At 36.1% G+C, this 27,810-nt stretch overlaps 3 protein-coding genes across 5 annotated transcripts; all 3 read left to right on the top strand.

Moving 5' to 3' along the window:
* The first annotated feature begins 3,946 nt into the window (after positions 1-3,946).
* On the top strand, positions 3,947-5,495 carry LOC118046199 (LEAF RUST 10 DISEASE-RESISTANCE LOCUS RECEPTOR-LIKE PROTEIN KINASE-like 1.2). The gene is made up of 3 exons (XM_035055004.2): positions 3,947-4,776; positions 4,898-4,948; positions 5,036-5,495. Exons 1-3 carry the CDS (start codon positions 4,023-4,025, stop codon positions 5,122-5,124), a joined length of 894 nt encoding a protein of 297 aa, XP_034910895.1. The 5' UTR covers positions 3,947-4,022; the 3' UTR covers positions 5,125-5,495.
* A 4,411-nt stretch (positions 5,496-9,906) lies between these two features.
* Positions 9,907-18,451, top strand: LOC118046212 (uncharacterized). 3 transcript variants are annotated; one of them, XM_035055023.2, is made up of 9 exons: positions 9,907-10,517; positions 11,082-11,296; positions 11,550-11,676; positions 11,886-11,954; positions 12,051-12,158; positions 12,283-12,384; positions 12,473-12,660; positions 13,352-15,191; positions 17,561-18,451. In XM_035055023.2, exons 1-9 carry the CDS (start codon positions 10,050-10,052, stop codon positions 18,068-18,070), a joined length of 3,627 nt encoding a protein of 1,208 aa, XP_034910914.1. In that variant the 5' UTR covers positions 9,907-10,049; the 3' UTR covers positions 18,071-18,451. The 3 variants fall into 3 exon arrangements, with proteins under 3 accessions (XP_034910914.1, XP_034910930.1, XP_034910922.1); XM_035055031.2 differs by having other exon boundaries at positions 9,908-10,517; positions 13,352-15,146; XM_035055039.2 differs by lacking the exon at positions 12,051-12,158.
* Positions 18,452-19,719: 1,268 nt separating this feature from the next.
* Positions 19,720-23,867, top strand: LOC118046231 (protein high chlorophyll fluorescent 107). Its single transcript, XM_035055050.2, has 8 exons — positions 19,720-20,420; positions 20,514-20,657; positions 21,406-21,711; positions 21,804-21,863; positions 21,966-22,211; positions 22,426-22,536; positions 22,640-22,816; positions 23,103-23,867. The coding sequence occupies exons 1-8, from the start codon at positions 19,872-19,874 to the stop codon at positions 23,496-23,498; spliced, it is 1,989 nt and encodes a 662-aa protein (XP_034910941.1). The 5' UTR covers positions 19,720-19,871; the 3' UTR covers positions 23,499-23,867.
* Positions 23,868-27,810: the final 3,943 nt, after the last annotated feature.

Here is a 27,810-nt window from a genome sequence, read left to right as displayed (position 1 = left end):
TGTCTGCAAATCTTGTGGTCATATACAGGGTGCCGGTTTTCTTTCCACGAGCTAAAACCATTGCTCCCTTTGATACTTTCCACATTCCTCCAGCAAAAAGTATTGAATGACCACTATCATCAAGTTGTCCGACAGAGATCAACTTTTTCTTCAATTCAGGAACATGGCTTACATTCTGCAAGGTCCATATAGATCCATTCATAGTCTTGATTTGCACATCTCCTATACCCACAATCTTCAGTGGTGTTCCATCGACCAGATAAACTACACCATGATCTCCTCCAACATAATTTTGCAGCATTTCATTGTGTGGCGTACAGTGGAATGAAGCACCAGAATCAAGAATCCACTCATCAATTTGACTATGTACGGCAAGAATTAAAGCATCTTGTACCTCATTTGTGGTAGCATTTGCAGAGTCAGCTTCAGGTTTCTTCGGTTTTAGTGCATTCCTACTGAAATGACCAGGTTTGCACAATTCCAACATTCAAACCTGCTTCTGGATCCAAACTTGCTTTTACTTCTGTATCTGGATTTTGATCTGCCTCTGGATGAGCCTCTATCGTGTCTCCTCCCTCGAGTGTTGATGTTGAGAGCTGATCTTGAGCTTGAACTTTCACCCGAGTCTTTCTTTCGCACTTCTTCAGCTAAAATCAAGTCTCGAATGTCATCATACTTCAGTTTGGATTTTCCAGCTGAATTGCTCACGGCTGTCCTCATGCCTTCCCAACTGCTTGGAAGTGAAGCTAGCAAGATGAGTGCACGAATCTCATCATCAAACTCAATTTCAATAGATGACAATTGATTTGTGATGGTATTAAAGTTGTTGAGGTGTTGTGTCACAGAAGTGTTTTCAACCATCTTCAAGTTGAACTTTTTCATCAGGTGCACTTTATTATTTGCTGATGGCTTCTCATACATCCCAGACAAGGCTTCCATCAATTTTGCAGTGGATTTTTCTTTCGTAACATTGTGAGCAACTCTTCTTGATAACGATAGCCGGATAATGCCCAGAACTTGTCTATCAAGAAGTTGCCATTCTTCTGCTTCCATCTTTTCTGGTTTGCTTCCCAATAAGGGAAGATGAAGTTTCTTCCCATATAAATAATCTTCAATTTGCATTTTCCAGTATCCAAAATCTGTTCCGTCAAATTTTTCAATTCCAGCAGCCTTTATTTCATCTGCCATTTTTACTACTTCTCCAATTCGAATTTCCCAAATCTGACCTTACAGATGTGTCCGGAATGGCCAAAAACCTTTGAAATGACACTGAGATCACCCCAATCGGACTTCGGATGGCTCCGATCTTAGCAATTAAAGTTTTCGATTAACGGACGGTTCAGATGCAGCCGCGTGTCAGACAGAGTACCGCCTGCGTCACACCGGATAAAAACTCAAAGCGGTTGTGATAAAGCCACGTGTCAGCAGATTACAGCCTGCGTCGCACCGGATCAAAACTCAGAACGGTGCAGATTAAGCCACGTGTCCGAAGATAAGAGTCTGCATCACACCTGATCAGAAATCAGTAACGGTGAAGATTCAGCCACGTGTCACAAGATTAGAGCCTGAGTCGCACCGGATCAAAACTCAGTGACGGTGCAGATTAGTCCACGTGTCCTCCGATTAGTGCCTGAGTCGCACCGGATCAACACCCTTAAACGGTGATGATGCAGACACGTGTCAGACGATTACCATCTGCGGTGCACTAAATCAAAACCCAGATGGATGACGTGGCAGGACGTGGCAGTGACGTGGGCGTTGACCGTGCGACTTGGCTGACGTGGCATTCAGACCCGACCCGTTTTGCAGAAACCGGGCGAAGAAGGAGCGTGGCGCGCGTCCAGCGCGTTGGTGCGCGTGGGATGTGCTAGCGTAGGCGCGTGTGGGAGCGTGCGGTCATGCAGGACGTCGATTATTCGCCGGGGTTTCAACAGTGGATTCTTCCGTGTTGTCCTCCACACGATGGTATGTTTAAAAACACTTTTGAAGAATCTTTGATTTTTGAGTTTGGATCAAACACCCTCTTTGTCAAGAACAAGCTCTGATACCAGTTCTTGGGCTTATTTCCAGAACTCAAACACACACAATTTACGTGGTTCGGCAACTTGCCTACTCCACGGAGCTACTGGTTGTATTAATCAAGCTTACAAAGAAACAATACAACAACAAGAGGAGGAGAATCTTCTCAACTCAACTCTACACTCAAGCTCTCTCTTCTCTCTGTGTTTCACACTGCAACTCGTCTGTTCTTCTTCTCAGTATTCTCACAATACTCACGCCCACACACAGCTCTACACAGAGCACATAAATATACAAGGATGAGGGAAGGACATCATCATTTATGCCCACCGTTGCCTCCACTTTGTGTCCTCCACCATGTGCAAAGTGGGGGATTAGGATTCCCACTTGCACATGGTGGGGCTTGTTTGTCTCCAATAATTAACACTCTGGGGATCATAAAACAATATCTACAGCTTCATATACCGTAACAAAATGGTAACGAATGTTCAAGGAACGAAAGGCTGGTTTAAAATTTCAAGAGGGGGAACTCATGGTTCAGTGATCTGTGCATTAAAGGATCCAGACAACATTGAGAATGCTAATAGCTGAGACTGTTAATATTTCATTTTCATGGATGTTAGGGATTGAAAACTTTTTTTTCTTTTTTAATTGTACAAGGTGAAACCCTTTCTCTTATCTCTCCATGATAAGACCTTGTTTCTAGGCTTATCAGCAGAACTTGGCAGACTTAAATTGGAGTGCGTACATGAAGGAATTTGAGCATGTGAATCTGACAACCTTACTAGTTTTCAAAGCTTTCCCTCCATTGACCAAGCAATCATCATAAGAGAGCCTTTTGAAGGTTCTTGGGTTTACCACTCTTGCAGAGGCAAACCAGCCACCATGGAAGTGAATAGTTGAAGAAGCACAACCAAAAACGTAGGCGTTGACAATCTGCACCATGTACTGTGGGATCCCAAAAGTGGCATCTCTACTTTGAGAGATGCTTATATCTCTGTTTGTACCATTTTTTGATATTGTCACCAACTTCTACTAGTATATCATGACATGTTAATTTATATTTTTGATGTGTTTTCTCACAAATCAACTTGTTCTTCACTCCATTCACTTTCACTTTCACGTAAAACTATATCAAACTCGTTTAGTTTACATGGAACGAGGCTAAGTCATGTATTATGATCGAATCCGTCCTTGAATTTCTATAGCATGATTTGTTTGGTTTACATGAATTAGGTCTTTGTGTATATGTATAAAAAAAGTTACAATACTTCATGTTATTTTTTTGTAGGTCTGGCGTGTCTCACTCATAACTTTAATTTTCCAATTACCTGCATACCTTATTTGTGATTAATGAGCAAAAATTGCATTTTAGGAAAAGGGTAGGAGCTCAAATGATATGCTCCTACTGTAAAGATGACGGTTTCTGACGGACTAAAAATCACATATCTATGTTGGAATCTACACAATATATTTTTGGACTCCAGTATTTTTATTGGTAAATAATTAACAAGTAAGTTCTGCAAATGTGCACCTATCATCGTTCTTCAAACTAACGGGGCATGCCTAAGAGTCCAAGATGGACAGTTTACTACCTTTTAAAACTTCAGACCGAACGCTACAGAGCCTGCGGACCAAACATTGTCTGGTCTTCATCATCGTGTTGGTGCTCTTGAGGGTAATAGTCATTTAGCATATAACAATGTACCATGTTGCATGATTTATTTTTCATGAATGAGAATCATCCATAAAAAAACTATAAATTAATCACTTGTTCCAAAAATTTCTGTATCATTTCTACTTACTTCGTTGACTTCCCTTTATTAAATTTTAGCATTCTACTTACTTCGTTGACCTCCCTTTATCATATTTTAACAACCCTGACCAGAAAACAACAGCAATAAACTAGTTAAAACTCAATGATCGACCCAAATCAATTATAGTATGCCGTCGGCCTCTAATTGCCAGTTCCATTTCATCAACAAGCATTTCCATTCTAGAACATGGCCTCTCTAGCTCGTCTTCCTTCTATTCTCTTCCTTGTCTTCCTCTACACCTCCATCAATGGTGGCTCTAGTGATCAATCACCAATCACAACATGCCCTTCCTTTGACTGCGGTGGTGATGGCATCACAATTAGCTACCCCTTTTGGCACCAAAGTCAACAGTTTGAGCACTGTGGATACCCAGGGTTCAATATCTCTTGCAGTGACCAAAATCCAATGATCTATCTCTCTAATGATCTTTATCCTGTTACAAACATCAACCACTCCAGTAAATCTCTCACCCTTCACCATACCAAAATAAGACGAGCAGATTGTCCAAAAGTACCCCATGATACTATCACAGTAAATAGCACTCCTTCACTGTTCAATTCTACGCTAGGCAATAAAATGCTGCATTTCTTTTATAACTGCACACTGTATCCACCTTCACTTCCACATATAGCATGTTTACAGTATGGTATTAAGCAGTCATATGTGTTCTTGGAGGGAGCAACACCAGAATTTGATTGGCATAGATATTGCGAGTCAGTTGTGAGTGCCCTGGTGAGTGACGAGGCAGTTTATGGAGACTTGGTTCAGGGTTTTGGTCGGGCATTGCAAGGTGGTTTCAAGTTGACTTGGAAGCAACTTGATGGGGCATGTCAATCTTGTGAGGCTAGTGGTGGATTATGTGGTTATAACAATGGTCTACACGAGAATTTCTTTTGCATTTGTACCAGCAGGAGGCATTCAACGAACTGTTATGACCAGGGTACTTTCCTTCACATAATTTTATAGCATATGTTTATATAGCAATTAGCACATATATTATTTACTAGCCCCTACTACTTGAACTTATGAATCTGAGAATTTACTATTGCGTGAATTCGCAGGTGCACTAACTACAGTCAGACCAGAACCTAATTACATATATGTTGCCATAGGTCAGTATCTCAAACTGGGATAGGAAAAAAAGTTTTTGATAAGCCTTTACTCTGGTGACGAACATGCAGTGTTCTTTGGTCTTGCAGGTGCATTGATTTTTGGTGGTTCTGTTATTGCAGCAACTGTGTTTTACTTCACTCAGAAGAAGAGAGCTGGTTCATACAAACCAGTTTGAGTACAATACACAGTAGTTGGCAGAAAGGTTCCTCTAGATGTGTGTCAGTGCTTGGGCATGATGTCCCTTGCAATGAGTTTGGGAAACCCTATCTGCCTTTCCCATTTTATGTACAAAAGACGAAGAAGAAGACGATAACAGTACTTGCAAGTAGTGAACAGTTGCAAGTAGTGGGAAACAAGGCATTCTATTTTCACTGATTGGCTTCAAATTCCATGTATGTGCTTGATTTCACCAAAATCCTTTCATGCCTGAAGGATATCACTATTAAGAGCTGCTTTAACTTGCTATAAATCTGTTTCAGTAGAAATGTAAGCCAAAGAAACACTATATCATATGTTATTACTATTAGTTTGTGATTTATGAGCTAATTCCTCGTTCTTTTTCTACGATCCTTGCACGGAAAAGGATTGAACAGAGGTTCCGAGAAAAGATGAAACAATGTAGACAATTCAAAAAAAAGTCTAGACTAATACGCACGAGTAGCTCCAGAAAATCTGCAGAAAATTATTCATAAACGACCATTATTTAATTTTAAAAACAAGTTTGGAAACCCTGTGATGGTAAGAAGCCATTCCAAATAAGGATTGAGATTGAATTCTAACAATTTGCTGTACAACTAAGATGATAGTAATCAGTAGATTACCCCACAGACCACAGAGTCATGGACGTCTCCCGTCCAAAACCCAGGAAGAAAACACATTACATACATGCAGAAACTTATATATACACGTATATGCAAGTTTATAGAACTCCACAAGACCAATACATTAATCAGCAACTTAACCACAGAGAATATTTAGTGCAGAGTGCTCGTTAAATTGGTTAGCAAACTCTTAACTCTGTCTCTCCCCTTCAAGCCAACGGGTAAAATACTCAGAAAGCCACTGTCCGATTTAGAAGACGCAGAATGGATAAAAGGTGGAAATGATTAAATACAGAGATGCAGTTATAGAAAGATTATTCTCAAATTTGCATACATCTGTCTCTCTAGAAACCGGGATAAGATTTTAAACCATCTTGCTATAAGATTGGAGCTCAATTGCTTTTTTATACTTGGATTTCTCTTTTGCTAAATGCATATTGAATTTTCCTGAAAAGCTAAAAATAATTGAACTAACAATCTCGATTCGTGCTAATGCATTCCTCTACCTTCTAGATAAAGAAGAGAGCCCAGCTTACAATGTCATGTATTGGTGGGTGGGTGTGCATGTTGGGAAGGCAAAAAATCAGATAAAGAGCACAAAAGGTTTAAAATTTGTAATCCTCGAATTTACCTTTTACCCGAACTGGGTCCTCTTTAGATGTTTCTGAGGTCCAAAGACTTTCCAAATCGTAGTCTGCTCGAGCCTCCTCATCAAGAACATGAACTATCACCTTACCTAAGGACAAAGAAGGTAGCAGGGTTCTATGAATCAACAAGCCTCGTTATCACCTAAAGAGTTCATCAAAGTACCAATGTTTCACAATTATGCTAGCAGAATTTAAGTCAATTTCAACTTGCTCGTAGGGTTACTATGAGCATGAAATTGATGCCCGTATTGAGTAAGGTAGAAACTCAATAAGAACACATAAGACTATGCAAGAATTATTTGACACAGTCTATTCCAGTTTTCCCCTTTAAGCAGCGAGAAAGGAAACTCTAACCAGCTCAACATTGGGCTGCATTGATTGTAAAATATCTAACTTCTTCTTTTTTTTCTTTTTCAGTAACAATATATGTATCTAACATTATAGAGAGGAAAACAGACCGGAGTTAATGAGAATCCACTTTCCTCCCTCTTGCCCTTCTACGCCGGGGAGGGTCATTCGCCGAGCACCCTTTTGCTTTTGCTTAGCCTGCCCATGCAAATGAAAAACTCAAGACATGAACGGGGATCTTAATGCTTGGAAAAATCAACAAACATCTTAACACATGTTGTTCTTAAACACCATAGAAACCATTATCAACCAATATCCAAAACAACGAACACAAACCCTCCTGCTCTACCCAGTGATACAATGTAAGGGCATCCCTAATGGGATAGGAGCCAAAGTAAAAAACTCTTTTTTTAGCTTTTTTCCCGATGATTTTGCAGTTTCAAAGAGATAGCCAAGTAAAAAATCAAAATAGTTTTTCAGTTAAAGAAAGGTGATTTCAATATACCTATATATAAAAAAAAAAGCTAAAAGTATTAAAATAGATAGGATTTATTTTATCGTCTACATAATTTTTCTCAAAAAAATAAAAAATATTAATATTAAATATATTAAATTATAAATATGTTGTTAAAATGATTTTTTTAATGCATATAAAAATATATTTATACTATTCAAAAAACTATATTAACAATTTTATTTTTTAAAATGACTTTTATTATAACCTTCACGTCATCCGCTCTCGGATCAGTGAGAACCTTCTCGATCTCGTTTAGGTCCAGCAAGCCTTTATCGCTTGTTGGATTCAACAGCATTTGAACCTGACAACCCAATGAGCGAGGAAAAAGTTGTTTAACACGTGTAGCACTCACGCAAATAAATGAGGAAGTCCACCATGATATGGCGCCACGTGCCGCAAATTTGAAGCTTTAACAGCTGTCTTTCCCAGATATTGTTGGAATCGTCTCGAAAGTTCCGCCTTAACTAGCAACGAGTCTCGAAAGTCCACCATGATATTCTTCTTTCATTTCCTTTTCTTGGATGGAAGATGTTATTTTAAAGAGATAAATTACTAAAATAATATAAATATAGTTTTTTTACTGTATATATTTTAATAAAAAAACCATTTAAAAAGCCAATTTTATTAAAGTAAAATAAATAAGTATTTTTTTTAAATAATTTTAATGTTATTTTTTTCACATAATTATATTTAATTGGTTTATTTTTTTATTGATTGTTAATTTTAGTTTTTCTGAAAGATATAAAGAAATAATATATCTGAAAAAAAAATATTTTATTTGATTTTTTCATTAGAGCATGAACAATAAGTAAAAAGAGTCAAAATATAATATTTCTGTTTTTTTTAGCTCTCCTTTTCACAGCTGTGGTGGAGTTGTTTTCCACGAATCACTCTTTTCAAAATGACAAAATTGATTGTGAGTTTTTATATCAAATTTGATTTTAATTATTTTAATTATTATTTTAAAAATATTTGTTTTTTAATTTTATTTTAAAATATTGAATTTCTTAGGTTTTATAATTTTTTTCGTTTTCTTTCCCTAAGTCTATCCTAATTATATGACTTATATTGTGGGTTCGTTTAGGTAGTTTTTTTTGTTATTTTTTTAATTTTATTTTTTTACATTGCGTCAACTGAGAATTGAACTTTACAATTCTGATTGATTTACTTTTCTACTAAGTTATTCTGATTTTATAATCTGAGTAATAGGTTGGGAGGCTAACACAAGTTAATTTTATTTTATTTTTTTTAATTGAGTGTTTTTTTTTAATTTTATCTATTAACATTAGATTAACTGGAAATTAAGCTTTATATTTTTTTTAATTTGCTTTTTATAAGGATATTTCATTCTCGTTACCTGAGTTGCTTGTTTAACAGTTTTATTTCAAGTTGGTTTTTTTTTAATAAATATTTTTTCTATTTTCATCCTTAGTGTTTTGTTATTGATATATATTTTTTTACATTCTTGGATCAATTAAAAATGTATCTTGGATATTATTTTATTAAAATTTCATTTAATTCTTTTGTTATCAAGTGAGATTATATGAATCTTTTCAAATATTGCATTTTTTTGTTGCCATTGTAATTATTTTTTTATTTCATTTAATTTATTTGTCGCAACTATCTATTTTTGGTACATCATATAATTAAATATTGAAGTGAACTTAATAAATCTAATTTAGTTTATAACTCGAAAATTTTTGAAAAGCATGAATGATGCCTAATTAATTTTCTTTACATTAAAAAATATTTTGATTCAGTCAATAGAGTGGTCCAAAGCACCAATTTAGTGATTAAAAAAAACTAAAACACAACAAAACATTAAATAAATACACAAAATTAATATTTTTAAAGATTAAATTTGTAATTTTATTCTTAATATTTAAGAAGGTTTTAAACATAAAATTTCATTAAATGCTCTAAGTTAAATTCAATTAAGAAGGTTTCAATCATGCTGGATTTATTTGAGTGAGCTTTGATATAAAAATAATAATAAAAAAAAGATTATGCAAGATTTACGAGGACTGTAAGCTTGTGAGACGATTCCCTTGATTGTTTTAGTAGTTCTAAAACCTGTAATCATTCAGGACACTATTTGTTTAAGTTTTATAGTATTTCATTTTTCAAACACAAGATTCATAAATAGATTGCGAGCAGTAAAATATCAAATTCTCAGTCTCTTAGCTGAAAGTCGATTTTTTTTTTTGTGTTTTAAAAAATTTAAATTTATTATTATATTATTTAATTTAAATTAATATATTTTTAGTGTTTTTAGATTATTTTGATATATCAATATTAAAAATATTTTTTAAAAAATTTATTTTAATATATTTATAAATAAATATTATTTTTAAAAAATAACCTTTTAACTTTCAAGAGACGCCATTCATTGATCCTTCCAAAACCATGCTAGTTAGGTGTGCGAGAATTATAGTTTTCTTTTGGCTATTCAATTTCATTCACATCAGTTTGTTTAGAGGCTACTACGGAAGCGGTACAAATAGTTCATGAGCAACTGGAAAGTGATTAAAAATGTACAAACCTTGAGGGACTAACTTGTTATTTTCTAACCATATAAGGACCGAGTTACGATATCCAATTCTGAATAGTATGGGTAGGGTTTATGGATTATCCCATGTAAGGGTTTTAGCCCTCTCATAAACACACTCTCCACTTCTCTTCTTCACTCATTTCGAAACCATCAACAAAATGGTCTCTCCATTTAACAAAAAAACCCCATAAATTTAATAACCTTTAGGGTTTCCAAATGGATGATTTCACCGGTGATGATTTCGGTGATTTATACTTAGATGTTGTGATTCAAGCGAGTTCAGTTACCAATTCATTACCAAACTCCAGTAATTTATGTACAGAATCAGAATCACATCAAGGAAATGAAGGCAGTGATCATAACAAAGTTAATCAAAGCGAAAAAGAAGAGAGCCTGGTAGTGTCGGAGTCCAAGGAATTAAACGAGGAGAAGTTGGGGGTTCTGGAGGAAGTTGGTGATGGGAGTGATAGTGAAGATGATCTGAATATTGTTTTGAATGATGAGGATTGTAAAGGGTTTGAAGTTGGCAGAGAAAGGAACGGTAATGGTAATGGCGGTGGCGGTTTCGAGGAGGAAGAAGGGGAGGAGGGTGGTGGTTCTGTTGGTGCTAAAAATGGAGTAGAATGTAGTGTTAGTGGGAATGGAGTAAAGGGTGTTCATCAATTGCCGCATTTGCAATATAAGGTACTGAGTTTTCATGGAAATGGCGTTTTGTATTTTTCAGTTCAGATTTTTGTCTCTATTTTTTGTAGGAGACTAGGAGTGTACGTTTTGGACTTTAGTCGAAATACTCGATTTTAGAATTTTTATGGATATGAAGTGTAATTTGCTGTTTCTAACATTAGATATTGAATTTTACGGAAATATTGTAATTTTCTTAGCTGGATATTAGTATGAGTTTGTTTTGGGTTTTGTTTAATTAGTTTGTTTTGAAATTCATCTTGGTGATTGGATTTTTAATTTGTAGCTTTAGATCTTTGGTTCTGATTTATCAAGTGCAATGACATGACTGATGGTTATGTAGATGGTGTCTTTTTGAGAATTGTCTGGGTATTGTATATCAAGACCAAGAATGTAAAAAAGTTCAAAATCAGCAGTTTTGATTTTCGGTTTGTTCGATTGCAGAATGACATGTTAATATGATATTTTGTTCCGTGTTTTTATTTTTGATAATGATAGTATTCCTAGAGGTGGAAGTTTGATGTGAAAATAACCTAGTTAGTTTCTTGTTCTCCTGCTATTGTTTAGAATGCAAGACCATATGGATCATCATTTTTGAGCAATAAAAAAGGCAATGAATCTGCTGGGGTGGCATCTCGTTCTTCTAGCTCTGCTAGAGGTAATTGGGAAGATAACAGGTGCAAGCAACACAAGGTAAATTCAGGTCGGGTTGCTAATTTTCATGCTACAACCAATTCAGTACTATCTCATGGTGGATATGGTTACTCACTTCCATGGTATAGGTTAGTAAATACCCCCATTACTCCAGTTCTGTGGAAATACAATTTATTTAGGGTTGTTATAAGATAGCACACAGCAATGCACATACAAAATGATTTAATGTTCTAAATAAGGGTAAATGTTTTTTCACATTGATGAGGCTGCTATTGCTGCAGTGATGAATGATTGAGGGAATTTTTGTACTCTTGTATTGGATGCAAGAGTTCTAATTCTCCAGTAATATTAAGTAAAATCTTGCTTCCTTGTATTCAACAGGAGTATACTAGATGTAAATATTGATGCATTTGAAGAAAAGCAGTGGAGGTATCCTGGAGTTGATATATCCAATTTCTTCAATTTTGGTTTCAATGAGGATAGCTGGAAACAGTACTGCATGTCATTGGTAAATTTTTGAAACATTATACTCATTTTGGTCAGATAATTGACCTTATAGCCATATGATCAAAGAGTTCTAACACCTCATTTGCAAAGGAAAAAAAAAAGAACACAGATATGCGCGACTGATTTATGATAGGAATTATTGCCATTACCACTTTTTTGTTAACTGGCAATTGGCCACTAATCATTGAAACTCTGTGAGATGCATTGTAGGAGCAATATGGGCAACAGTCTTACATGCATGATGCAACGTCAATTCTTCCTTCTTCAAAATCTACCCAGGTGAGTATTTTTATTTTTTAGGGGTCTTTTCATGGCCATTGTGAAATCATAGTTGAATGCTGGAATTCCAAATATATTCTGTTTGCATGAAATCAGGCTTATAAATTCGGACCTGAGCAGAATAGTATAGCTATAGCTGACCATATTAATCAAGTTGATTCTTCATCAGAATATGCTGATAGGGGAGGGAAGCAGCTGGGATTGGTACCCCCTAAATTAAGGATTCCTTATTTTGATATTACCACATTGACTACATTTATTTTTTCTATGAATGTCTAGTATGCTTTCCTGTATGCTGTTATTTAATGAATTGTTTTGATTGCTTCAGCGAAAAGGCAGAGCAATTCAGGTTGAAGACAGCACTGGTGAACGTCAACCAACCATGGATCTAAGGCGTCCACGTGTTTGGGATTCTGATGTTGTTATAAAGGTTGGATTTTACTTTAAATATGTATGACTTCTTTTACAACATTTTTTTACTCTATATAATGATTAATTCTTTGCATGATTTGGAACAGATCAATGTGCAGGACTCCAATGACAATTCCTCTCAGTCCAGCATGGAGCAATCAAGCCATATAGATAGCATTGAACCCGGAGCATCAAAAAGAAGGGATTTAAATGTTGATGATAAAAGAGATGCCTGCTCTTCTGGTAGTGCCAGTAGAGATGAACCCTCTGCGGACTCTCTGGAAGGAAATCTCAGGTCTTCCTCTCTGAAAAAGTTTTAACCATTTAAATATCTAGAATTATCTTCATATTTCCTGTACAGTTGGTTTGGCTTGGATTTGTTTTCCTAGTTGAATATGGTGGCTTTATGGCAATCAAAATCTAACATGGTACACGTCTTGGATGTGAGTTAGAGTTTTATTATGCTTCTGGAGTTCGAACAATAGAAATAGATTTGGCAATCAAAATCGAACAATAGAAATGCTCAGTTTAGTAATATTGCATCTAATGAATCTCCTATCTTTTAAGTGGAGGCTAAAAGTCTCATAAGCATTTCTTTTATGCTTAATGTAATATAATGAAGCAGAGACTTGGTTGATAGAAGATGATGTTGCTTGGTCTAAGATGTTTAATTTCCATGTTCATTATTGTGGTTCTGGAGTTCAATAGAAATACTCAGTTTTGTAATATTGCATCTAATGACTCTCATATTTTTTAAGCGGAGGCTAAAAGTCTCATAAGCATTTCTTTTATGCTTAATGTAATATAATGAAGCAGAGACTTGGTTGATAGAAGATGATGTTGCTTTGTCTAAGATTAATTTTCATGTTCGTTCAGGCGACATTTTATATTGAAGAGCTATTACATTAGAAGTTTAGCTTTCTTTATATTCCGGTGCTTTTGTTGAACCACTGATGATGGTAATGATTTTAATTTGTTATCATTAGGTGTTTCCAGTCAATGTCGGTGTCCAATAAAATGTCTCCGAAGACTGATAAATATGAAGCCAACCAGATTTCTAATGCGGATGGGCATCACCATCAAAAGGAAAATGCCCATTCTTCAGAAGGAATTGCTGAAAAAATGGAAACTGTAGACGAGGAAGAGGAAGAAATTGACAGGAAGGAGTGCAAGTCAGATCAATTTCTGAGCGAGCCAGAACTATCACTGAGTGATTACAGTTATTTTAGCCCAAGTCTATCCTACTCTGACAGTGATTCTGAAGCATCCAGAGACAATATCTGTCATACTCTCAAAGATTCTCCTGGTCCCTTAAGAAAGCCATCTTTGGGCACCAAGTTACAGGAATCTGTTACATCTAACCATAAGAGCCCTAAAAGAAATGGTGTTATAAGAACATCAGGTATCCAAAATTGTTCAAGTCATAAAAGACCTGTTTGGGAGGAAAGGAAGGATCACAATCGGAGACTCCATAGAGTTCCTGAATGCAGGATCCTTCCTAATAATGATAGCCATACCTCTCCCACACTTAGGGATCGCTCATCCCTTGATTGTAGCAGACACATTGAAAATCTGCATGATTTTGATTATCGAAATGGAGAAGATTTCTCTTATAGTCGGCAGAAAGACCCTTCTTGTGGTTACAATGGTAAAAGGTGCAGGGATGACCATGCTCAGGCTGTTTACAAAAAACACTTTCATAGAAAATATAATCACAGCTTTAAAGATGAGATGATTCCACAGAACAGAAGGGATTGGAATGAGAAGGAATTTTTCCATGAACGAAGCTGTAGATTAGATGATCAAGATATGTGCAAAGATTTGTATAGTTCTGGAAGAGGACTCTTTCTGGAGGACGCGATTCCTCCCACTTATTGGAGGTCAAGACATTTGGTTTCCAAGTACAACAATCACAAAGAGAGAGAAATTCTATGGAAAAGGAAGAGTGGAAACATCCAATTTCAGAAGAGCACTCACAGTATGCGCTTGCTTGGTCATGAAAATGAAGATGACTTAATGCAAGAAAATTGTGGAAGATCTGTGGCCAACCAGAAAAGGTTTTCTTTGAATGAAAAATGTGAAAGGCGCAACTTTATTGGGAGAGAGAGGAATCCTTCCAGTAGAAGGGTTAAATATGGCTGTGATCCCCATATGGATTTGAATAGTACATGGAACATGGAAACTGAAGAAGATAATTGTGATCCACTTCATCAACATTTTTTCTCCAAGTATCAGAGGGAAACTTATGAATCCAACAATGGAAGGTGGCAGGAGATGTCGCCGTCAAGAAGTGTTATGTTCAACTCCAGATTAACTGAAAGATATACGAGACCAAAGAGACGAATATGCATCAGGGAAGGCCAGGATCGTGATTGGGATGGTAGTTTTAACGACACCATTGATGCTGAAGATGGTATCATTTATCCTGACGATCAGGTTCATTTGGAGAGGAGAAAATATAGCAGGAGATCTAGAGTACTTAAGTGGAAACAGGATGAATCTATTTTCAGGCATCATGTTGGCGATTTTTATGTTGAAAGGAAACCATGTTTCTATGGAGTAACTTCAACACATGAAACAATTCATGCTAAACATAGATCTGCCACTGGTGGGGTGGTGGTTAATGGTATGGATTTTAGCCGGCATAGCTACAAAATGATCAGAGAAGGAAGTAATGCTAGGTGTGTCAATAGAAATCCTGGTAGGATGTATAGAAGGGGGCATGAGAAGATGGTCAGGAGGTGCTGTGATCTAGTTGACCTGAATGTTGGAGAAGTAAAGGTAAACTTAGGGAAGCTGAGATCAAAACCTTGTACAACTGTACTTGTATGTGTTAGTGCTCTTCTTTTGAGCAAGTCTTTATTCTTGTTAATGCTATCTATCTCATTGTGTGTTTATCTGACATTTCTTCTCATATTAAAATTTCCATGTGATTCACATTGTGAAGCTCATTAAGAATTTTTTCGTGTCTTCCCATGCTCTATTGTCAATAAGCCATTCAGGATAAAGAAACACTCAGTAATAAGCAGTTGATCGTGTTCTGCAATTTCCCCATTGCAAGTGTAGTGTGATGTTTCTTGTTATGGCTATGGAATTGATATTTAACATGCTACCTTTCCATTTGATGTTAGTTTGGATTTTTCAATAGTATGTCCTTGTTTGTTATTGTAGAGACTTCAGAAGGTTGAGAAATGAAACCAGCTTGTCGGGAAAATATTAGTTTTCTAGGAATCAGATTTTGATAAACCACTATTACAATGCTTGTACCTGATATTGCATGTTATGCTCCTCTGACAGTATATTTGCATGTGATTTGCATGCTATGCTCTTCTGGTGATAATTCATACATTTTATATCCTCTACACTTTATATACTTGCCACTTCCGAAGTGAGATATTTTGGTATATTTAGCATGGTTCCTTCATGGATCTTATATTTAAGATTTGTTAATAGTAGGGGCAGATTGGCAAATGAAATTTAGAAAGCCATTACAGTTTCTTTTGCACTGAAGAAGGTTATTGTGAATTTGAATGTAAAATACCTCCAAAATGACAGTGCAATGTAATTATAGTTTTTTTCTTAGATGCATTGAGTACCCTCTGGGGTGAAGTTTTTAAATATTTATCAAGTTATCAACATTGCATCCCTCTGCCCCCCTTAATACTCTGGTTTATAGTTGACTCCAATAAAAGGAATATTGTTATTGATAACTCAATGGCATGATAATTGCTTCCTAAATTATGAATTTTGTGGGGAATCTGTGATATACTTAATATCGGGAAAATTTATCTGATTGACAGTTTGTTGCAGATTGTAACAATTCTACTTGATAATTTTTATTTCTTTGAGTTTTTGAATTAGCCATCTCTTTGACAGCATGTTCCAGCATTTACGTTTCACTTGCTGTTATGCAATCTCATAAATTTTGTGACTGATCCTTATGATTACTATACCCCTGCTTTTCTGCTTATTCATCCTCTGTCTTTTTTAGTTGATTCAGATATTGATTTGGTATGTCTTGATGCATAGAGACATTAGCAAACTGTTTTCCTTGTAAAGAGTTATGATCTCTTGTTGCATTGTTGTGGTGAAGTGAATTCTTTTTGAGATTTGTCTGATGTTCAAATTTGCGCTTATTGTTTCATGCATTGCTGTTGGATGTTCAATTATCCTATTCAATCCTGTCCTAGGCGCATGTTGTTGAATTATCATGTGAAATACTGTCCATTTGTTCATTATCCTTTTTTTTTTCTTTTTTCATACACCAAGTCCATTGTGATTTTAAGCTCTGTATTATGTGGTAGATTATCATTTCCTATTAGCTGCATGATTTGACACCATGGAGGTTATTTGCTAATTTATTGCTTTTGTGTATGCAACCAGTATCTCTTTTTATCAATTCTGTTGTTATTTCATGGTTTGTCTTCGCTGAGGGAAGAGCTACTAAATACAAGCAGCACTCATAATGTTGCATGACCAGTTTTATAATGTGAATGGTTTAAAAATTTTGTTTGTCTTCTTGTGAAGAATTTGTAATGGATTACATTTATTTGGCAAGGAGAGGATTTGTTTGATAGGGTTCTAACGAATCTGACCTTCTCAATGCCAAGACTTCCTCAGTGTGTTTGGGAAGAGCTTGCCTTTGGTTCTAGGAAAGTCGATATGTTTGGAAAAGAACTAAATATAGGTCAGCCCATGGAATGCTAACATTAATTAAGCTTTGGGAACGGCTTGATTCTTGTTGTAGCAGTAGTCATTTTGATGGACTGTTTGTAAATGGGTATTTAACTCAGCATTGGCTGAGAAGGTGTCTAATGCTGTCTTGTAAAGATAGGGAATTTACTACATCTGAAGACAGCATATAAATCCTGCCAATCTATGTATAATTTTTAGTAGCTTCTTTCTTAAGATGCCAGAGTTGATGACTAATTCATATGATTGTGGACTTGCTAGAAAATATCTGCACAGATTTGCTATCTTAATGGTTTTCAGGATTTTGTTATTTGGGTTCTCCTGCAATGTGATCTAGACTTTTTACAATTTTGATATGTTCTTTGAATTATTCAATTTTCTCCATAGTTTTTTGTTTTATTTTCTATCAATACCGTAGCGAGGTATACATGGTTAACATTTTCTTATGGCAATATATAATGAAGTTCCCTGAAAGATGTTCTAATGGTCGAAGTTTAATGCAGAAAAGTATGTTTAAAAGGATGGATCTGAAGTTTGCCAAGGAGCCATTGTGTTCGAAGGATTTCAATGAATCCCAGACAGGAATCCAAACTGATGTTCTTGAAACTGGAGGCCATGATAAAGAGAAATGGATCGGTAAATCTCAAGTTACTGAGCACAGCGAAAAATTGAACATTGAAGACGGCCAGATAATGGCAGAAGAATCAAGCATGGAAAACAAGTTGGCAAAAAAACGTGCTTTTAAAAGTGTGGTTCCAACTTGCAATGCGAAGAATAGAAATTTTCTCTGTGAAAATGCTTCCAGTAGAAACAAGAATGATGGGGCAGTAGACAGTAAACGGATACTGGACACGATAGCAAAGATGGAAAAACGTAGGGAGCGCTTTAAGGATCCAATTGCACAGATAAAGGAACTGGACAAGACTTCCGAACCCCAAGTTGAAGTGATAATCGATACAGTTCCAGCTAACCAAGATAGGCCAGCCAGAAAAAGACGATGGGGTGGAACTTAGGTTTTTGCGTTCGCAGGTACGTTGCATTTATCCTTTCTTAATCATCCATTCTGGGGCTCCAGGTTTACCTCAGACTGTCTATTGATGGATAGAAGCAGGCAAGTTATCGTGGAAATTACTACTCGATGACTGACAAATTATGTGGAGGTCCGGTGGAAATATTTTAATTTTTCTTGATTTAATAAATGCCATGCATTATTTAATTGTTCTGATACACATCTATGATGCTCATCATAGTGTTAATTTGATATTTAATCGATGGCTACGACCAGTCTCTGTTGTATGATATTCAGAGCTTGATCATTATTTTCTTTCATGTTAATATTTATTTTTTAGGATAAACTGGATGATTAATGCATAGTAGCAAGCGTTGATGCTGAATCTTCTAGTTGTAGAATATTTTTTGCTCGTAATTCTCTCAGTCCCTTTCTGTCAGGATGCGTGTTCATTCTCTCAAAATGATGCTATCTGTTGAGTTTGTAGGTTGATGCGTGAACTGTTGTATAGCACTATGCTAGTGTTCGCACTTGTTTATTTTTTTCACACTTTGTTTTCCATCATTCACCAATGGGAAACTTTTTTCACACTTTGTTCTACCAGTGAGACATTCTGCTTTCCATCATTCTGTTTTATTTTACTAAAAAGTGTTTTTGCATAAAAAAAAATATTATATTTCCATCATTGTATTTTTTTTCATCTGAGAAACAGAGAAGGTCTTGAGAAGAAAAACTGTGCATAATCTCAAAAAAAAGTTTTTCAAACTCCACAAATCTAAACTAATTCTTGATTCCCTGTATATATTGTATTTTGAATAGAAAGTTTCACATTTTTTTTTCAGCTCTATCTTTTTTTAAAATAGAATATTATTGTGTTTTTAAACAATTTTTTAATGTTATTATATAAAAATTAACTCAATAATTGTTAATTGTTTTTTTATTTATTTATATAGAGTGTTTAGACTAACTTGCGCGCACCTCGACTAATTTTCACATGCCCTGAAGTTAACAATCAGGTAAGCCTCGAGTAGCTATTAATATTAGCAACTACAGGATTCGAACCTAAAATTTCAGGAAAAACAAATCTTTTTAATTCTAAACTCTTATCACTTGCTATTTATTATATAATTAATTATTAATTGTTTTTTAAAAAAGAGATAAAAGGTGTGGTGAGAGTATTACTATGAGAATGGATGAGATGAAGCTACTTTGGTTATTTTTTATATTTTTAAAAATTAATTTTTGATATAGTATATTAAAATAATTTTTAAAAAAATTGAAGTGAGGAAAAAAATAATTTTAAAACGTTTTTAAAAAATACAAAAACAATAGATCCTTTGTCGTGAACGTATCACCGTGTCCCAAAGAACTAATTCCTTTGTCTTGAACGCTCGTATCACTATGTCCCAAGATAGCAGATTGTTGTCCATGAGATAGACTATGATTTCCCACCAACAAAAGCTGTCCACGTGGCATAAAAATCCGCAAGCTGGATTAGAGAGCTAAGCCACCCGATGTGTTGAGCGACGTGGCTGCTCTTACGCCAGTGACGTCCCTTGTTTGCATAGACTAAAGTACCCTCAAAGTCACTGCATTTCTCGTGCTTACCCGAAAAACAAAAATAAGAGTTCATATAACTGTAAAAAATAAAAAAATGCCAGAGTGCCACCTCAAGTCCAAAAGGCCGCGGTGGTCATTTACACACCACGCCTCTTTCTCCTTCACAAAGCCCGCCCAGTATTCTCTCCTCTCGACCACTTTCCTCTTCATCCGTTAACAAAAACAGAAATTTGAAAGAAAAGAAAATGCACCTCTTCTCACCTCCCTTTTCCTCTTCTACTTCGAAAGCAACTTTCACTCTCTTCTCTCCCTCTCAAAACCCCAACAACAACTCCAAACTCCACTTCAAAGTCCATACCAAAACAAGAACAACAATACCATGTTCCTCTAAGGAATCCCCTCCTGTTCTAGACCCAAAACCTCTCTCCTTAGAATCATCAAGAACCAGTGACCTTAGCAACCGGGAAAGCAATGTTGTTATTGAATCAAAGAGAGATTCTTTGGAGGGAATGCTGGTTGTTCGCCGGCCGGAAATGGAGGTTCCCGGTGAGGATTCCGGCGAGAGTAGTGAGAAAGAAAGCGATGATGATAACACTAAATCCTTGAAAATCATTGATGTGGGCCTTGAGGAGTTTGCAAAAAAGATGCCAATTTTTGAGCCAGAGAGAGTGGGGTCCTCTGGTTCCGGTCCTCAAGAGAAGCCACTTGATGTGAATTTGGACTTGGCTTTGTATAAGGCCAAGGTGTTAGCTAGGCGTTTTAAGTATAAAGAAGCTGAGGAGATACTGCAAAAGGTATGTTTTTGTTTGCTGTGATTAACTTTGGTTGATTTTTTGAGGAAAATATTGGTGCTGTTAAAAATGGGTTTCTCTTTGTGGTTTTTTAAGTGTATTAGTTATTGGCCTGAAGATGGGAAGCCATATGTGGCATTAGGGAAGATATTGGGCAAGCAATCAAAAACAGAAGCAGCAAGAGCTGTGTATGAGAAAGGGTGCCAGGCAACTCAAGGAGAGAATCCTTACGTTTGGCAGGTTAGAGACGTGTAACTATTCTTTCCGACTACAAACGTGATTCAACTCTTAATGCTACTCTTTTTTTATCGATTTGGTAATTGTTGAGGGCTTATGAAATGCTTTGATCCTTATTTATGCCCCCAAAGCAAGTTCTTGGACATTCACTCTTGTTTTATTTCTTAAGCTATTGGTTCTAGGTGGCAGGGTCAATTGTTACCTGAGTTTGATCTTGGTATTGATCTCCATTTCTGCTTCTGTCAAAAAAAGAGGGAATCTTGAAGGTTTTTTTTTTTTATTTCTTACATTGTTCTGCCACTGGCCCCTTGGAATTGTGGTAATTTTACAGTTGAGTCGTGCAATGTTTGAATTCTGCGAAATTTGTTGATAGATTTCTGCATTCAGTGAATACCCCATCTACTCATGTAACACAGAGAATAGTAAATGACGTCACTGTATGATCATTTAGCTTGTTGAATAGGTTGCGTAGATTTAACTGTTGTGAAACTCCCTAATTCCAAACTTGTGGTCGCGCATTTTGTCGACTCAATCACACCAGCATCCTGCAGGTGCCTAATGTTGGTATAGCCAATATATATGATGTTGGTTCATTCTTTGGTTTTTTTCATGGAGTGATAGCATGGTGATGTATGTTGTAAAATTTGTAGCGCTGGCTCAACGTTGGTAAACATATCATAGGATGAACCGCATTCCTATTCTACTTTCATTTCTCGTATTTGGATTTAACCAGCACATGTCCTTGGAACAGTGCTGGGCTGTTTTGGAAAATAAAATGGGTAATATTAGGAGAGCAAGAGAGTTATTCGATGCCGCCACAGTTGCTGATAAAAGACACGTAGCTGCTTGGCATGGTTGGGCAATTCTAGAGCTAAAACAGGGAAATGTTAAGAAGGCAAGGCAATTACTTGCTAAAGGCCTTAAGTTTTGTGGTGGAAATGAGTATGTTTACCAGACACTAGCACTTTTGGAAGCTAAAGCAAATCGATATAAGCAGGCTCAATACTTGTTCAGGCAAGCAACTAAGTGTAATCCAAAGAGCTGTGCCAGTTGGCTTGTAAGTACTTGGCATCCTAAACATTCTTAGATGTTGTGATGTTGCTTTCATAAATTATTTAGTCCTCAATTTGTTGAGATCTTCTGATTCAGGCATGGGCACAACTAGAAATGCAACAGGAGAACAATCTTGTCGCTAGGAAACTCTTTGAGGTATTCCTTGCTTTGAGCTGTATTTTTTCCACGTTTTCATGCAGCATGCTTCCTTTTCAGCCTTTCATTCTGTGATATTCTTGTTTCTAATTTAATTTTCAGAAAGCAGTACAAGCAAGCCCTAAGAACAGATTTGCATGGCACGTATGGGGAGTTTTTGAAGCGAATATTGGAAATATTGAGAAAGCAAGAAAACTTTTAACGATAGGCCACGCACTTAATCCAAGGGATGCTGTTCTACTTCAGTCTCTTGCTTTATTGGAATATAGACATTCAACTGCAAATCTTGCGAGAGTATTGTTCAGGAAAGCATCTGAATTGGACCCAAGGCACCAACCCGTTTGGATTGTAAGATGTTTCTTCATACAATACTTAGATCTAGTAATCAAACTTGATCAGTTTTGTGTCATATCTTCTTCTTTCGAAATTCCTTCTTGTTGCATGCATAGTTGATGCAAACATAAATAGCAAATTATTCTTGTTTCTATTTTTCTCATTATTGAAACACTTGTACACTCTATCACTGTAAAATTTATCTGACTGTTTGATGTTCCAAATTTAGGCTTGGGGATGGATGGAATGGAAAGAAGGCAACATATCCACTGCAAGGGAGTTATATCAAAAGGCTCTTTCAATTAACACAACCACTGAAAGTGCAGCTAGATGTCTACAGGTAATTCGCATGAATTCAAATGCATGCATAGTTAACAACAATGTTGGGAGTGACTTTTATCCGTGTCAACTTGAGTGTCTTATTCTGTTGTCATCCATTGCAGGCTTGGGGTGTCCTAGAACAAAGAGCTGGTAACCTGTCCGCAGCTCGAAGATTATTTAGATCATCCCTGAACATAAATTCTCAGAGTTATGTAACATGGATGACATGGGCACAGTTGGAGGACGATCAAGGAAACAGTGTGCGTGCTGAGGAAATTCGGAACCTCTACTTTCAACAGGTCAGTAATCGCCTTTCTGTACCCTAAATGACAAGATCTAGCACTGAAGGACGTTTTTCTGCTGTATATACCCGCATTTTGGATGACCTGTTCATCTAATCAAAATCATCAAAAACAAAGTTTCTGATTGTTCTTTCCTTCAGTCTTGTTCTCATCATTTTGCTATCATTTCATCAGTAAACCAAGCATGCTGCTTGGGAAATTGGATTGGATGTAAACTTGCATTTATTGTTTTGATGTTGAATAACTGGAGCCCAATTTAACATATTTTCATCCTTTGGCACAGCGTACCGAAGTTGTAGATGACGTCTCATGGGTTACAGGATTTTTAGATATCCTTGACCCAGCAGTGGACAGCATAAAGAAGCTCCTGAACATGGATCAGGACCCGTACAAGAAGGCACAGGAAGCTTTGAGAAATATATCAAGAGGTAAAGAAAAAGGTGTCGATGACAACTCAGCCGGTAATCCATCCTCTAACAGCTTTGGCAATGATAAAGAAGGTAGGGGTAGTGGACTGGATTTGGATTCCTTCATTAAAGAAAGGTTGTCTCTTGATGCAACCAAGTTTGATGTCAACCTGGAAACATCTGCTGCAAATCCGGCCCCATGGAGAGGCAAGTCACCAAGAAGTATATGGAAACCAGTAAAAAGCAATCGCAAAAACGTTGCCAAATTCTAGCTGTCGTTTCAAAGAGGCAGGTTTAAAGGGGCACTGAAGTTCATGGTTCAAGAAACTTATAGTCTGAAAATCGAAAATATTATTTAGTACAGTATCGCTGTAACTATAGCAGAATGTCTCAGTAGAGCACAGTGATTTGTAAACTGCTAACACATGGAAAGATAATCCGAGATTAAATTTGTTGATATTAAATTACAGATGTAACAGCCACAAACAATCTATTTTCTATAATGGTAACTATAGGCGTTGTTTAGCATGCAATGTCCCATCCTTGTCACAACAACAACCGAGTTACTACAGGCCTGAGCACATGAAAAAATCTAATTCATGCATTTTTTCGATCCGTATTTTTTTCGATTTTTTTTTTTTGCCGGGGGGGGGGGGGGGTTGTCCGATCTAACCTTTTTTTTCTTCGCAAAAGGAGACATGATGTAATTAAGTTTAAAGAAATTTTGCGTACTGTTGCATCAAGCTTTCACAAAAAAAAAAAAAAAAAAAAAAAAAAAAAAAAAAGAAGGAAGGAAGGCAATCACGGCAAGCTCGAAATTAAAGAGAGAAGAATTAAAAAAGGAAAAGAGATGTGTTATTGCTGGATACATGAAATCCACCGAATTCATGTCCCGTGTTGGATTTGATTTTCCGCTTCACCGCCTCGAACCTCAAATGCCCTGCAACTCCGAGGGCAAAATGAACAACATTTTTCGTCGATTTGAAATAAATTCAAGAGAGATTACCCGCAAGAGGGAAAATTATGCTCCAAATAACCATCACTGATCATCTGAGCGGCAAACTCGTCTTCGCATGTATTTGTTTTTACGATTGAGGTTAAGTTTTATGCATGAAATTCATTAAAAAAAACTAAAAAATATATAAAAAAAATAGCTTTTACAATTAAATTTTATATATAATTAAATTATACCAAACCTCAATTTCAATTTATGCTTGAATGTGATAGAGTCCATAGGTATTGCATTGCCAACTAGGTAAGGGAATCAAATATCAATTATTAGAAGGAAAAAAATAGATATTTTCCGGGGCTTCTAATTAGATTGTCACACGTTGCATGCAAGCTACAAGCATCGATAACCACACGACTTTTCATATAAAACTAGTCTTGATACCCGCGCGATGCCGCGGGTGTCAAAATCTGTAATATTTTTTTTTTGCACATGTTACATGGGAATAGATAGTATATTCACAAAGTTAGTTGCAAAAGTCAAGTTTAGATAGTTAACAAAGTTAGTTGCAAAAGTTAGTTCAAGCATAACAAAAGCAGCGAGAGGTAAATATTTTATGTTTTATACATATAGGTAGAGAATTGGACGTGAATGAGCAGCAAGCTGTATCAACAACGCAGATGATGAAGACGCCAATCAGGTTGTGATGTTGGAAAAGCAAGCATTGACTAACCCAATGTTAATTGGTTTCCTATTGGAAAAAATCAGTGTAACTGTAAGTTATAAATTTTATACAGCAACAAATATTAAATTTTTTAAAAGATAAATCAGTAATGAGAAATGAAGATGTCATTATTGTTGAGCATGTGAGTTCATAAAGAAGGGAAAGTAATTAGAAGTAGATGCTTACTTTTTCAGGTGATGAAACGGAGAGGCGCTGCTTCTTTGAAAGTTGAGGTGCAGGATTGTCATCATCTTTGTAGAGAAGCTCCTTTGATGAGTCTTCGTTGAAGGGTTTTGGGTGGGGAAGCTGGGTGCTGAATCATATGTTTAAAAGGAAGTACTCAAGGAATGAGAAATGTAAACAATGTGAATGAAAGACAAAACAATTTATTTATTAGTAGAACAATTAAGTAATAACTTTCATAGGATGAATGTAGAGCAAATATGAGATAGTGGTGTCTTGGAAGTTAATATCTTGAAATCAAAAAATAAAAATAAAAATAATGATATAGTTGAAAAAAGATTCCACGGGATGATATTTGCATGCCAAATAAGATATTAAGAATGAAAGGGAAGAGTATTTATAAGTTGTTGATCAGGCAAGGAATAATTATTAAAGGAATGCATATCAAAGAAATGAGATAGTGGCCTCCGTTGGTGTGTCATGTTTGCACTGGAATTATTTGTTATGTGTGGGGAGGCAAAACAAACCTGTCGTGTGGCTCAACATCATTGAAGGTTAATGCTCTTTTTTGACTGGCGATGGCAGCTGTCATGGAACGTGTCTTTTTGTGGAGAGGTGTCCTGTTGTGAAGTTGGAGTCTGAATCTGAGATTGATCTAAATCCAAGGGATCTGCAACGTTTGGTGTTGGAGGGGTGAAAGTCCTTAAACTTCCAGTAGCAGAGGTTATTGAGGATGGCGTGTCAATGTTTTTAATGGGGCTAGGTGGGGTAATAGATGCTTCAGTTGGTATTTCATCAAAGATGTTGCAAACATATATCTCACATCTGCCGAGAACAGATTTGTATGCTCCAAATCGAAGCTGAAATATTTTTGTCTTGTTTAATTTCTCAATCATTTGAGGTGGAACAGTAAATGGGTCAGTGAATTGTTTGTCGAACACCAAATGATGAGCTGAAGCATTGAAAAAATACTCAGCTGTCTTGCCAGAGAGAAGAAAATTCGTGACATCTTTACCATCGCTGACGATGCAGTTAAGTCTGAACCTAAAAGATATGAAAAAAAGAGCTCTAGTTAAGAATGAAATAAAAGCATGGGTTAATATATGTTTCAGCTGAAAATTCAAGGATGTTTTGGTATGCATATTAGTTGAACCATGGGACTGGTGCAGAGGATGGATAGTCATGCTCCATGCACCGCAAATTATTAAGGAGTCCAGAGAGTGGCTTGTTGCAAATCTGGACAGCTTTGACACCACCATCCCTTGAAGAGATCATAATCAACTATGAAAGCTTTTACATGTAAATCTTTCATTCTGCAGGTGTCAATTAAAGCACAACGTCATACACTTTTTTTTCATAAAAATAAAAGGCTATGCAGTGTTAGTGATTGCCAACAGCAGTGTAATCATAATATTATAGGGGTCTGGAACCAGCCATCAGATATAAAATTATAGGCCTTGAACTTCTATGCCATGATTCTTGATCCTAGACAATATATTTGACGATCTATCTTTATTAGATAATTGTTGGGCTTGGGCATCATGACATGAATTGCAATAAGTAACATTTAAAGAATAACATAATAGATACCTTGTGTTCGTATGGGTCCATACAGAGGATCTCTCTTATTGTTCTTCTATTTTCATTTATCTGAGTTTCCAATGAGAGGACAGCTCCTGATGATGGAGGCAGCTGGTGTAAGTCAACAGCCATTTGAGCATAGCTACAAAAAGATAAAGAAAAAGGTGTTGAGAATTAATTTAAACATTAATACATAAATTGGATTTTAACAAATGCAAAAGGTTCGAAGAATATAGAAATTTACTAATGATTGTATGCTAATAATTCTGGTATGTCCGGGTTAAAATACCAAACTGAAGCTGCGGTGCAATTAGATTTGCAGATCCTATAAAAAATGTAACAACCACATATTTATCGGTGTATATTTAATGTGAAGAGGTTATGAAATTTTGAACCGAAAATCTAATAACATTGAATGATGGTAGGCTTGATGATAGAACAAAGGAAACCTCTAAATTCAGAGACACGAAAACCAGCAAAAGCAACGATAAGAGGAGAATCTTGTTCTGCTAAAGAAAGCGTCGTCAAAACTTCGAGCAATGTCACCCCATAAAGTGATACGAAGCTCCTCGCCTCTAAAACAAAATAAAAGTATATTAGACTAATGCTAGGAGGAATTCAATATAATAAATAATTTGAATTTATCATTAACCGTATATTTTCAAGGATGAACTCCCTTTTGTCTTCAAGTGTTTGCCCCGAACCAAAATCTTTTCTATTGGTTGTATTGCTTTCAGCCTACCGAGAACATCTATATAAATAATTGAATAGTCATGTTAGTGAATGAAAAAACTATGCATGATACAGTTTGGTACATAAGGGTAAGAATGAAGAACACCTGTGAGAAGTCTTGATCCTTTTTCTTTGTTAAGGACATGTGCAAAATCTGTCAAATTAAAGTAATATCGTGGAATTGAAAGTGGGGGAGAATTGAGGCGAGTGACTTTGGTGTCAGACTTAAGATCAACAACAGCTTCATGGCCAACAACAGCATTCATGTAGCGATTTTCAAAGGTGTAGAAATTTTTGACTTCATAATATCCACCTTCAATAATGATTGAAGAAAAATGTGCAGCATCTCTAGATTTGGCTGATCCTTGTATTGCACCACCCTTGTTCATTAAAAAAAGGCAAATAAGTGGTGACA

This window comes from Populus alba, chromosome 10 (genome assembly GCF_005239225.2).
Source record: "Populus alba chromosome 10, ASM523922v2, whole genome shotgun sequence".
Classification (NCBI taxonomy): Eukaryota; Viridiplantae; Streptophyta; class Magnoliopsida; order Malpighiales; family Salicaceae; genus Populus; species Populus alba.
This window is presented reverse-complemented; position numbering and strand designations above follow the sequence as displayed.